This window comes from Anarhichas minor, unplaced genomic scaffold (assembly GCF_050575085.1).
Source record: "Anarhichas minor isolate MPS153535 unplaced genomic scaffold, ASM5057508v1 ptg000087l, whole genome shotgun sequence".
Taxonomy (NCBI): Eukaryota; Metazoa; Chordata; class Actinopteri; order Perciformes; family Anarhichadidae; genus Anarhichas; species Anarhichas minor.
In genome coordinates this window covers 3,520,576-3,534,395 of record NW_027466533.1, presented here as the reverse complement: position 1 = coordinate 3,534,395, position 13,820 = coordinate 3,520,576, and the positions used below count along the sequence as shown (strand labels likewise).

The 13,820-nt window shown below is 43.2% G+C and overlaps 2 protein-coding genes across 2 annotated transcripts; both read left to right on the top strand.

Annotated features, from left to right (window-relative positions):
• The first annotated feature begins 3,160 nt into the window (after positions 1-3,160).
• cops8 (COP9 signalosome subunit 8) lies at positions 3,161-10,965 on the top strand. The gene is made up of 7 exons (XM_076081865.1): positions 3,161-3,306; positions 4,008-4,078; positions 4,487-4,535; positions 4,724-4,856; positions 9,452-9,559; positions 9,684-9,746; positions 10,532-10,965. The coding sequence occupies exons 1-7, from the start codon at positions 3,214-3,216 to the stop codon at positions 10,609-10,611; spliced, it is 597 nt and encodes a 198-aa protein (XP_075937980.1). The 5' UTR covers positions 3,161-3,213; the 3' UTR covers positions 10,612-10,965.
• trim63b (tripartite motif containing 63b) lies at positions 4,863-7,923 on the top strand. The gene has a single exon (XM_076081864.1). It carries the CDS (start codon positions 6,456-6,458, stop codon positions 7,503-7,505), a length of 1,050 nt encoding a protein of 349 aa, XP_075937979.1. The 5' UTR covers positions 4,863-6,455; the 3' UTR covers positions 7,506-7,923.
• Positions 10,966-13,820: the final 2,855 nt, after the last annotated feature.

Sequence of the window (13,820 nt, the reverse complement as noted above, 5' to 3'; positions counted from 1 at the left end):
ATGCGCCTTCATTGCTGCATATTGTAAACCTAAAGAGGCATCAGTCAGATCTCTCACACACAGGAAGATCTAGGAACTTGTGAAAAACACAAAACTGAGCAATGCTGCTCACAAGTGGTCATTTTAGTCATTGCAGAATTATGCACTACTCTCCAATTTCATTTACAATGGAGTCCCTCCTTCACCAGCGAGGATTTATGATAGAACATGTGTATGCATGAGGGGCCAGGGTTTATTCTAAATACCAGCAGTTTGCAAAGATGCCTTGTAACCTAAATCTGTCAGCTTTAGGTTCCTCAAGTCTAAATATTGGAGCTTTGCAGTGCCAAAGCTTTGTTGTCGTGGAAATAGCCAGGCAGTAGTTTTCAGTCATTTGGATTGAGGAAAGGTTGGAGAGAACTACTTGGAATTTTAGGGCCCAGGTTGCGTTTCACAGCAGGAGTGGAGACTGAACTCTCGGTTTACACATGCACAATCTAACACCTGACCAGCATGCATCTGGAGTTGTCATGTTGGAGCTCTGATTCGTATACGCTACAATACACATACCTTTAAATTAAATCTAAATAAATTATAGGCTATTTATCTTTGCATGTCAAACACTACATATGTCTGTGTATCACTGACAGTACTAATACGGTACAGTAGTTCTAAAGTCTACATGGACATGGAGAGGGACGCAGTGTTCTTTGGATGATATATATGAGACCAAGAGAAGACTGAAACTTCATTTAATGAGATTTGTTATACCTGAATTTGCACAAAAGTATTTTGACAAAGTATTGTTTGGTCTCGGTTTGTTTTGTTAAAGCAGAATGGTTATTAATGTATACATACTTCATATAATAAGCGGTGCTTATGAAAAGGCTGCCTGAGGAACTGATCCCAGAAAGAAAATCTGACAGCACAATACTTCACTATGTGGCCACTTTGAAAGATTAAAATAGCTGCAATGCTTCAGTCTGAGTATTGGGTTCATTATCAACGTGTTCTTATAGTTAAATTATTCATATTTTTGTACAATAAAGTGACAATTTATGTTATCTGTATATATATATATATATATATATATATATTTATTATGTACACATTGTTATTCTACTTCTGAGCTGTTGAGAATGTACCTTGAAGGCAATTCGCTGTCTGCTGATGTTTAGTCCTCACTTATCGACGTGTCGTTTCTCATGAAAATCAGCGAGGTTACTTTCATATTAGGTGATGAGATACTTGAGCATTAGCCAGCGTTTTTGCTCACAGCATCCTGGGAAAGTGACTGCAATGTTGAGTGAATGTGAACAACAATCGTTCGTGTCCTTTTGAAATCTTCGTCATTGTTTGTTTCTCTATCTGGGACAAAAAGATGAGGTAATGGGGGTCACGTCAGTTTGGCCAGCATGTCTACATTAGGCTGTAAAACTTAGAAAACATTTGATACTCCCACATTACCAAGTCAACAAAGTAAGCATTCTGCTGGTAACATAATGTGCATTATAATACAGTTACACAAGATGAATTTAAAGCCATTTTAACTGGGACCTTGCAAATCATTTGTATGTATTGCTTTTACTCCGACTGCGGAAATCTATTGTTCATCTTATTTGGTTAGAACATTTGCTAATTGAACATCTTTTCTATTGCTGCCCTTGGGGTTTAAATAAATTGTGAATCAAAACAATGGCTGACTGCGTGCACTGACTCCATCAAAGACAAAAACAAACATCTTAGTTGTGACCTGGGGGAAACAGTGTGGCACAAGTCTTTGAATTGAAGCGTCGTAAAAGACATGTGAATATCAAAGACGTCTCAAACAGCAGAACATTATTGTTGTATGTCTGAAGGTTTGTTTAATGGGCTGCTGCTGTCTTGGCCAGGAGACTCTTCTAAAGGAGACTTTTCATCTCAATGAAGCATTTCCTGGTTAAATATATTTTAAATACAAAGAAAATAGAAAATTGGAAGAGACGTTTGAAGTGAGTCTGCAGCGGACTTCAAAGTTTTGAAAAGTGAAATAAAACTCCCACATTTTCTTCCTTTAAAACGAAAGAAAACGGAAGAAATGTATAGAAAATCTCGCTCCTAAAGCTGTCTATACCCAAAGCTTAAGAACAGCAGGAAAGATGAATGCACCCTCCGACAACAACAACAACAACAACAACAACAACAACAACAACAACAACAACAAGAAACGGCAGAATAGTGGAAGTGCATTATAGTTCTGCCTGTGATCCCAAGACATTTTTTCTGAAGTGGAGGAAGAAATGTATGCAGTCAACAGCATCAAACGAAATGGAGATCAAAAAGGATTGGAATACAGAAATCCCCGGCAAAGAGGATCATTAGTGAATTTAAGGAGAAAGGCGGTCTGTCTCAGCACTGTGGAGTTCACTGAGACCAGACTGAATTCTTCAAAAATTGTAATTTATTCAAATAAAACAATTAGCTACACAACATTTTCTCTAAATAATCCCTGGTTAGAAATGACAAAAAATAAATCTAAATCTACAGTTTACTCTGAGAGGGACTGGACCCTCTCGGAGTCCACAACATGATTTTCATTTAAGGTCCAGATCATTTCCTTTCTATCTTTTTTTCTCATTTTGACTTATGGTTAATCAGTCTCGTTGTGGGTATGATTTCATTGGAGAGGTTTGATAAAATGCAGTTGTGGTGATTTTCATATTTGTGGTAAAAGAAAAGGAGGGTTGTCACTGTTGTGGTGGGGTTTATAGTAAGCACAGTTAGTGTCATCAACAAGGACCTTGGAGTTAAAAGACTCTTTATATGGAAATGTTTTGATTACGTCCAGTCAGATGTTTTTTTCTGCTCTACTGAAACATGTAGGGAAGCATTGTGCAATAAATAGATTTGATGAATGCAGGCTTTATTTTATACAAAACATCTAAATCAATTTCTGTACGAGGATTTCTTTTTTCCTTCTACCTACATGTCTTTCTTCCTTTCCTCCTTTTTTTCCTATTTGTTTATTTGGTGGACATCCACGTCTGCTTGTTTAATTTCATTTAATTTTCATGGGATGTCACTGCAGTTGTGTTGCGTTGCACTGTGGTACAATTGAGTCCTGGATTGATTTGAAATGCTGTTAGAGGAGATGTGTGACGAGGATTGTGTGGTTTGTGTTTCCTCCAGCTGAGGGCAGCAGCACCGCCGACGTGCTACTAATCTACTACAGTTCTACAGCAGAAGAAGTTCCCGATGCAGCAGCTCGGCATCAACATGCCTACTGCTGTGATTATGGAGGAGAATTATGATAAATTATTAGAGCAGTGTGAAGCTCAAGAGCTCGAGGTAAGCACTGGATCGCAAAATTCATTCTGAGTTGTGCCAACGAGGCTTTCTTGGAGGCTTGGTAGTAGTGATACGACAGTTAGCGTTAGCTCATGACCAGCTTTGGCTAACGTTATGGCTAAGAAGCTAGTCTGTTGTCACTAACGTTACTTTAACGCGTATTATACTTTCAGGCACTGGTGCATTAAAACGTACGCTACGAGTTAGCTCATAATTGTAAATAACAAATCAAAATTGAACAGTAACTGTTAGACTTAGCGATACTCTCTGCTTTAACCGCTGCTACTAGCAGGTTGTAGGTAACGTTAGCTCGGTAGCTAGCCTCAGATAGCGAGACGTTGTTGTGTTGGTAAACTAGAGCTAATACTGCAGCACTGCTTTATTTAGGTTCTCATAACGTAAAAGCCATCGCTTGTTTCACTGTGTGGCGTCAGGTAACTTGGGACTGACCAATTACTTTGATACATTTAGCTAGAAACATTGTAAGTTAAGAGACCAATGCTACAACGTTAGCACAAAGTAATAACAACTGACTGGACGGTAAGTGATGGTGCAGTCTGAAGCTAACGGTACGTAGCTAATGTCTGTTAGGGAGTCATCTTTGCCATATAGCTTACATCACGGATTGTTTACAGTGTACAGCTTGTTTGCTGATATGTAGCGTCGATCTTTAATATCATACCTGCATTTCTCGTTAACAGGCTCCAGGGGGCATTGCAACACCTCAAGTGTACGCTCAGCTGCTGTCGCTCTATTTACTGCATAATGACATGTAAGTCAACTCTGTCTTCAGGAGCTGGTGGTTCTCTCTCTCTTTCTTCACAGGTTGTTTATTAGGGGTGGGGGCATGGACTCATTTACTTTCAAATTGTTGATACACATATTTTGCCTATTTTTTGTTCTTCTTCATAGAAATACAAAGCATCTTTAATGTCAAAAAGACTTGGTAAACCATTAGGATTCCCGTTTTCCTCCACAGCTTTCTGTGATCTGACTTTTTGTAGCACATGAAGAGCACGTACGGCTTTACAAATAAATGAAAAAAGAATGGATCTGTGTGTGGCAAACTGCAGTAGGTAGCTGAAGGGTGTTACGTTATCCCACCGCTAACTCTATTGTAGCATTACTGCCTGCAGCTTGAGTCTGTGCATGGTCTAACTTGTTGCTGTGGCTCCAACAGGAATAACGGCAGGTATCTCTGGAAACGGATCCCCCAAGCAATAAAATCGGTGAGCACGATAGAACATACGGAGACATTGCTGATCACAACTCCTTGTCAGATGCTCAGCTGCCTCATCTTGCATATGCACCATATGACAACAGAAGTATTTGGGTGTGACTGCACTTGACTGTAGCATGACAACCACTGCCTTGTCAAGTGGAGCATACTAATGCCTTTTCCATTTGTTGCATACAGGCAAACCCAGAATTGACATCTATTTGGGCCGTTGGCCAACACATTTGGCAGCGAGACTTTCCAGGCGTCTACACAACCATCGCAGCCTACCAATGGTCAGAGAATATCCTGCCGGTCATGGAGGCTCTTCGAGGTAAGATTTAATTTTGCTTTTAAGATGACTGAAACACTTCTAAGTTATATTTATATGCTTTACGCATTTGGCTCTGGGTAAACAGTAGGGAAATACCCTGTAGAGCAACTGGAGTGAATCAAATATGCATGATTTAGAATTAAAATCAACAGGGTTCACCAGCTGAAAACTGTTTTAGCTGTGATGCAACCCAGGGGAAATAACATGTTGTCAAGTAAGGGACTGAATTTGACTTGTTTATAACACATTTTCATGTCCAGCAGTATGGCACATCGGCATTATGAAGGCTAGTTCAGGTTACAGAACAATACTCTGAGTAAGTTAATCTGTTTACGTCCGATAATCTCTCTTGATAACGCAGTTATTTCACACGTCAAATGCCCAATTTTGTCAAACATCCCCATCTGTAGCATGTGACGGTCCCCTTGTGCAAGAGTTTAAGAATAGCCTCTCCCTCATGTTTACGCTACTCCTTGTTGATCTGCCATGTATGCTGACGTGCGGTATGTCATAAAACACTTGGGTAACCATTGATAATAACTGCATGGTGAGGGGGGGATTAAGAGTGTTTGAGTCTACTTGCACACATTTTACACTTTTGGAGAGTTTTTGATGTTGCAGTTTTAAACAAGGCAGCGAATCCTATAGAGAAATGATTTATGTGATAACGCAAGTACATTGCTGCTAACTGTAAACCCTTTCTGTTGACTATGTTTGTGTAAAAGTAACATTTAGCAGTATATCTAAACAGCCACTGTATCACAAGCAACTGGTCCCAAGAGCTTATTGGTCATAAACATTAGGCTTTAAAATATCACCAAATAACTCGAGCTGAAGGGATGTCTTACACACTAGAAAACCTCAACATACATTAAACAAAACAAAGAAAAACAAGTAAATATTAATATTAACCAGCAAATCTGTGATTTAATTAAGACATAATTAATCATCTAAGCCGTCAACTTTCTTTTTATTGACATCATTGGTTAATTTAAATGTAGACAATTATGTCAAATGTACATGCAAAACTGATAGAGATTTCCAGTTGCAGACAAACCCCTTTTATATAGACAGCATGCTATGTAATGTCCAACAACTCAAAGGAGTTGAAATGGTCAAAACAACACGGGAGTCGGAGGCTGTTGACATCGACTTGTTTACCTATTAGACCGAGCTCCCTCTCTCGGCCGGGGCTCCTCTGAGCCGGTCACGTGGAACCCGGTGGCCTCCGCTCAGTCCACCACTCTTGTCGCTGTTAGAAGGGAGACACTGCTTACCAGGACAAGTGACACCTGCAGCACTGAGTTGGAGGGGGCCATTTCTGTGAAAAGATCCCGAGACAGCAAGCAGGCAGGAATGTGCGCCCCGGTTGGTGGGAAGGGATCGGGTGTCACCAGCTGTGAGTGGCCGGTATAAAGGCCGGCGCTGCCAGCTCTCAGTCAGAATAGATATCAGCATTTCACACGTTAGAGCACACACTAAGGACAAGTGCGCAGTCTGCCATTTATTTTGGTAACTTTTTGAAACAAACGGTTTGGTTTTCTCCTGTTAAAATAACAAAACTTGCCGGTGTAAGTGTAGTTGGAGACTTCTCCCATTATGGACGTTCAGAGGACAGGGTCTATGGTTCGGCCCCCGAGCCCCATGGATAGCCTGGAGAAGCAGCTGAGCTGCCCCATCTGCCTGGACATGTTCACCAAACCCGTGGTCATCCTGCCCTGCCAGCACAACCTGTGCCGCAGCTGTGCCAGCGACCTGTACGACTCCCGCAACCCGTACCGCTTCTCCGGTGGTGTCTTTCGCTGTCCTACCTGCCGCTTTGAGGTCGTGCTTGACCGCCATGGCGTGCACGGGCTCCAGCGAAACCTGCTGGTAGAAAACATTATCGACCTCTACAAGCAGCAGCAAGAAGGCAGCGGCGGAGGCACAGAAACCACCCTGAAGCCTAAGGAATCCAAAGAGCCGATGTGCCAAGAGCACGAGGAGGAGAAAATCAACATCTACTGCATGACGTGTCAGGTACCCACCTGCTCCATGTGCAAAGTGTTCGGCCAGCACAAGGACTGTGAGGTGTCACCGTTAGCAAATGTTTACCAGGCCCAGAAGGGGGAACTGAGCAACGCCATTGACACCCTTGTGGCCGGCAACGGCCGCCTGCAGTCCCTGCTCAACCAGATGGAAGATGCCTGCCGCGCCGTCCAGGACAACGGTCAGCGCGCCAAGCAGGGGCTGGCCGAGCGCTTCGACCTGCTGTACGCCGTCCTGGAAGAGCGCAAGACCGTTCTCCTGGATCAGATCGGCAAAGAGCAAGACGAGAAGGTGGCGGCTCTGCGGGCACTGGCCCAGCGTTACGGCGAGCGGCTGCAGACCAGTTCGGAGCTCACAGACACGGCCGTGAGGGCCCTGGAGCAGGGCGGCGCCGCTCAGTTTCTGCTGGCCTCCAAGGGCCTCATCACGCAGACCAAGGACGCAGCGAAAGGCTCGCTGGGGGAAGAGAGGCCGGAGCCAGGCTTCGAGAAAATGGACCACTTCACTTTGTCGACAGAGCACGTCGAGGCAGTCCTGGCAAAAATGGACTTCGGAGCTTGTGATGATGATGAGTTTGAGGACGCGGAAGAGGAGGAGGAGGAGGAGGAGGAAGAGGAATAATGAATATGGAAGTGGTTATGGACTATAATGTAATATGTGCTTTCGAAGGTTTTTCTGTGTTGATGGCAGGGACTGCGTTTGATGTTGAAAGAAATACAAGGTTACAGTGGATGTTGGCTATAATGGCTTGCCCATACTTTCAGTGCAATATTTAATTTCAATGTCATATTCATACCTTTTCTTAACTTGTTTTTATACTTTTGTACTTCTAAGCCAGTTCAATGGAGAAAATGACTTTGATAAATGTAACAATAGAACGTTTGAAGATTGATTATTTCCCTCATATGTAGCTCAAGCAAATAGCTGTTTGTGTTTCTCTCACTTTGTCCAAGTTTTGTTGAATTGGTGATCAGCTGATCCGCCTGTAATCACCAAACCTATCTCGAATGGAATGTGAAATAAAGCTGCATGAAGTTAAGCTCCCATTTGCTTTATTGGCCAACTAAAACATGAAGCTCAAGTTAAGGGAACATACAAAGGAAGACTCAGTATTATTTTGGTCCTATAGAGTTTCGTTGGAGTGCTTCCATCCAAAATGTTTCCCAGACTGCTGCTGCTCTTACTTGGCAGTAGGCTGCATTTAAAAATAAAAGCCCTTGCCACGTCCTGTCTGCTTTGCCTTTGCTGGTGAAAAGTGGGGGGCTATTTTTAAGAGGTGAGAAACGATAGCGGCCCTGGAATAGACTCTGGGACGGACAGGACAGGTCCTGTTTCTGCTCCATAAAGCTCCCATCCTCCCACTCATGGACGTCTTGCTCAGCAGCAAAGGCCGGTCCAGTTGCCACGTGAGTCATCGGCCAACGGTCAAGAGGCCGCAGTAAAAATACACGCGTGCCCGGGCGAACGGGTTACAAAAAGCCCCCGGAGGTGACCCGCTTGTCCTCCGTTCCTCTTCTAACACAAAGCCAGTCGAGTGAAAGAAAGTTGTTCCAACACCAGGAACAGTTTTATGATGTTTGACATGTGGTTCACTTTTAACAGATGGGAGTTTTATTCTGAGTGTGGGGGGGGTGGGGGCAGCTGGGTCAGTTCCCTTTGTAGTCAGTCATCATGACGAGACACCGCAATGACAAAACAATAGCATTTTATCCACATTTCTCTGGAGCCCCATCATTAAAATAGTCACCAAAGTGTCTAAATAAAGACTGCACATATTACTCTACAACCATATCTATGATTTAAAAACGTGACAAAATCAAACTAAAGTACCGTCAAACACAATTGATATACAAGCACTGCCCTTTTTTTTTTTTGGATAAGCACAATAACAGGGAGTACAGGAAGCCCCTTGGACAGCAGAATGGGGAAAGTGCTCCTCACAAAATCTCTGGCCTTCGACCCCCAGCTGTCTTTTCTCATCCCGCTTGTTATCGTTACTGCTGCTAGCTGCTGCAACAGACTGTTGGTACACACACACACACACACACACACACCGTTGCTAGGCTATAAAACACGAAAGGCCACAACCCTGAGGCATTTACGTGATAGCTCGTGACCGTGTGCTTGTTTGGGGTGAGCAGGAGGCGGGAGTGGTGAGAGGAAGCCACGACATCAACTCAGACACACAGGATTACCAGAAGCAAACTTTAAGATGGGGAACATTTGCAAGAACGGGGAAAGTAGTAAAAACTGCAGCTCTGTAGCATTCACTTGAGATCTGCACAAAACATCCTCGCCTCTGACTGCTAATGGTCCTAACAGAGTACTGCCCCCGGCTTCAATCCCCCTTTGTGTCACTCTTGATTGTAATTCATGGTGTTTAACCCCCTTGTGTTGTTGCTTCACGAGAAACATGGCTCTTTTGAATACCATGTTAAACTTGTGTGCGCAAGTTCACAGCTAAGTTGTTGCACTGTAACACACAGCCAGAGCAGTTTTGGCATGTATGCAGTCCGTATGTACCCGTCTGATATTAACGTCTCCGTGATTCACGCATTCCTTCACAGAGAGCACGCGGCAACGGGCGTACAGTCTAGTGGCCCAGGCGTACACCTCCATCGCAGCAGAAGATTTCGCCGCCTTCGTGGGATACTCTGTGGAAGAGGCAGTGAAGGGTAGGATGCAGTTTACACAACCTCCTCACAGGAAATGCTATTGTGTAAACATAATTCAAGAGATGTTACAGTAATAAAAGAAGACATTCACTGATCGTTTCTTCTTTCCCATCCTCGTCTTTAGGTGTGGTGACCCAGGGCTGGCAGGCAGACCCCGCTACCAGGATGGTGATGCCCAAAAAGCCAGGTAGGTGGCAGCATTGCTCTTTTCATCTGTACCTCGTCATCTGCACACTGTTATGTTACCCACACGTTTTGCTTCTCTTCTCCTATATTTTATCAGACACTCATAAAACTGTTGAGAGCAGGAATTTAAGAGACATTTTAATCTCAATGAAGAACGAGGGTGACGTTTTTCCCCTTTTCCGAGAATCTCTTTGAAATGTTTGATTTGCTGAGTCTCCTCTGTCTAATGTCTGAAGGGTTCCCCCATCCCATCCCCCATCCAGTCCCTTTCTCTTCTCCTCCTCCGCTCACTTATTTTGTCAAGTGATATATTTTTTCCACCACATCATCGCCTGTCCTCGAGCTCAGACAGTCATGGATCTATCTCGCAAGATAAACCTGCTGATTTACGCAAACGGTCGAGCCGCCGAAGCATCTGCCGCGCACATGTACGGCTCAACGCGCTTACCTCACTCACCATTAATCCTCACATGTCTGCCCCCCCACGCACGCTCCACAGCGCCATTGGGGCTAAATAGCACCTGGTAATTCTAGTTTGTAGAGTGGATCTCACACTCAGGAAGTCTTTCTGGTCGAGATAGATGTAAAGTCTTGTAATGATCTGCAGGCTGGAAGCCTCTCGGGCTCACGTAGGTGGTGTTGTTAAACAGCGGTGGCAGAGCGGTTAACTGGAGACCTGTGACCTGACGTCTGAGTTAGAACGCGTTGTAGATGTAAGAAGATGGATAGCACTTGGCTCAACGAGCAATCCCCTCTGACTCAACCTCTCCTCCCCTCTCTCAACAGATCCTCCTCCCGTCTCACTGGTTCCAAACGAGCAGCAGTTGGCCAGACTCACCGACTACGTGGCTTTTCTTGAAAACTGATAACTCGCCATTCTTTTTTTTATTTTCCGCTGGCCTGGTACGGGGGGAGAGTACAGGTTTGGATAGACCTCCGGTCCCACTCCCTGATAGAGACGTACAAAAAAACACACCCATCATCTCGCACGACTGCTGCACGCTCTTCTCCAAGACCTGTTTATTTATGACTCCCCCTGTTAATTCATACGTTGAAAATGTCAGAACACAATGTTGTATTATATCCCAGAACTTTACAATAGAAATACACAAGCTCGTCTGTTTTAGCACTTGGAGGTTGCAAACAAATTTTGTCAGGAAGTCTTCAGACCTCATATTTTGAAGTTTATGTTTTGACTGGTGAATAAATATTTAGCTGTTTCTAATTTAGTGTTTTTCATTTTGTATCTATTCGTTCTGTATCAGGTTGGTCTTTACGGAGAGCAGACTGGGCTCAATCAAGGATGTGGAACATTTAATCACATCTGCCGTTTGGTGCTTACCGCCGCCACGTGAAAATACGTTTTCCGTGGCCTGGCATCAACTATTCACGTACATAAGGAAGAACATTAATGCTGTGGTCGTCGCCACATTAGACCAGCAGTTAACTCGACATGCCAATAATCTGATCAAAGCTGTTTTGGTTTGTCCATATGTGTTCCTCAAGTGGTATGAATTACAAAAACCTCTCAGTCCTCCAACTGTCAAATCTGTTGCCTGGCTGAACCCACCAGGCTGCATCACTGTGACATGCAAAGCAGCTTTACTGTCAGTGCGGAGATTTCAAATCATCACTTCTTCAGAGTAGGCCAATTATTACAAGTTATTGTTAAATAGTACCATTAAAATGAATGCTCCCTTCGTCTACTAAAGCTTACATTACCATGCAGTGAAGGACGCTTTACTTTGTTGAAGCACATCTGGCTGCCGTCTGTTCATCAATGCTACGAAATGAATATCTGCTGGTGTTTTTTTAATGTTTTTTAGTACTTTTTTACTTTATCCTTAATGGACCTACACTAGCTTGAAGTGGCAGACATTTGACGTGATTTAGTGTGAAATTGTGTACATCAGAGCCATTCCTCCCATGTTTGTGGTGGCGAGGAACTTGCTGGCTCTTGGTTTCTTCCTCGCTGGAGTTGTTTAAGTCTGTTTTAGTAACAGCCGGGGCTTTAACTTCCTATTGCTGTTGTTGCTGTTTTTGAATGATCATTGAACGTGGCCTATTGGCAATTTCAGTGATGAAGTGGAGGCTTCTTACTGGTTCAGACTGACCTCGCCTATATATAGAAAGGTTTGTGTATTTGCTGTGGAAACGCGTGTCGACTTGTCCACGTCCAGGCATGTGATGAAGCAGCGTTGGCCTCATGACAGCTCAGCGTGCCAGAGTCAGTCAGCACAAGTCTGAGCGAGAGACGCTATCTGACCCTCGTCATCCTCCTGAGTCCGTCACGACGGTACTAAATCTGCACACCGATGCTCATGCAGCCACACGCATGTGTTGGACCGGCGATACGGTGTGAAGCTCAATGTTACATGTGTTGAGATGGATAACCTCAATGCGTTTTCACAGTAGTAATTACAAGAACATATGTTGTAATCCTATTACTCCAAACATGCTGCCTTCTCTGGGTTAATGTGGCCGGTTAGAACGTGGTGCTAATAATGCCAAGGTCGTGGGTTCGATCCCCGTACTGGCCATCGTTACCTTATGGTCATGCAGGGAGGGTATCCTCTCTCCAGTTCTCCCAAATGTCTCTATTGATTTCCGTTATGCAATTTCAGATTTGCACAACTAGTAATAATATAATTGCAGATCTTCATAAATTGTGGGCATTTGTTCAGAATATGCAAAAAGATATTGAAATGCCAAAATGGCTCACATCACAGCTGACGTTATGAATAGTAACAATGAGATTGTAGATATCTGAAATAGTTTTTAGTCCTTAGCAAGAATTCATGCATCCATCCAGAGATGTAATTGTGTATATCTGAAATTGAAAGGCCAATACACGTCCATGTACACATCCATGATAAAAGTGCCGTTACTGCTCTTAGGGAGAACGACATTGTGGATATCTGAAATGTTGTTTTTGACCAGGAGAATTAAATTACAGTCATCTGAAATATCAAGAGTCCAGCTTTTAAATATCAAAACAGACACTTGTACTTTGTAATGACTTAAAGATATCTGAAGTACAAACAAAGTTGCAGATATCTTGAAATATAGTGAGAATACGTTTTTTACTAGGAGAAAGGCTCTTATTGATTTCTAAATACAGATGGGTGTGTGGTTCAATGAAAGGTCAAAATGGCTTGCCATTGTGTGTGTGTGTGCGTGTGCATGGCTGGGTGAATGTGTATTAATAGTACTGTGCTTTCATTCCTCAGCACTTTAAATGCTGTGAATTAAATGTTTTGTTCAAACTTTTATTGACACTGACAGGTTTCGACTAGTAAAGTCAGAGAACACGGGACATCTTTGAGGCAACCAATGAGCTAATTAGAAGAACCTGAGATTAAGTCCTGCATTTGGATCCTAAATCAGTCTTTACTATCAGTCTACACAGCTGTGGTGCTCTTTCAAACCCTTTCAGACCTTTAATACTGAGCAAGTTGATGCGTGCGGGTGAAACAGTTTTACAGGTTCATATGATACATAAAAATGTCAAGACAACCAGGCTTTGAAGCGAGGACACACGGTCGTACCGTACGTTGAGAATAGGCTCTGAGCACTTTTACTGCTGTCCAACATTAGACTCATGCTGGTTGAATGAAGAAGGTCTGTGAGGCTTTAGATGATCCTTTCTGTTTGTCCCGTGCATGCATGACCCTGTATTTCATCATGTGTGTCCCACAGAGGCAAACAGCTGTAACTACTTGCTTCAGTAAAGGTTAAAGGTCATGTACTCGGACAAGAGGCTGAACTTTGGTTTCTATTTCCACTGGTCACTGCTGGTTTTTCACCATGAAATACCGAGACTAGAATCAGAACAAGTGTTAACTGTCATGAACTACAGCAGCTGTTCCATAAATAGTTGTTGCACTTAAAAACAGCCTTTGACTTCTCACAGTGGCTGCACATTTCTATTGAAGTGGCTGAGATCACTATTTTGTACAATCATCCAATTTGTGTTTGCAGACAGACAGCAGATTTTACAAACAATTGATGTGAAAACAAAAAAAGCATTCAACATCATGTTTTTTTTATGTTGTTGGTATGTTTGAGTTGTGGG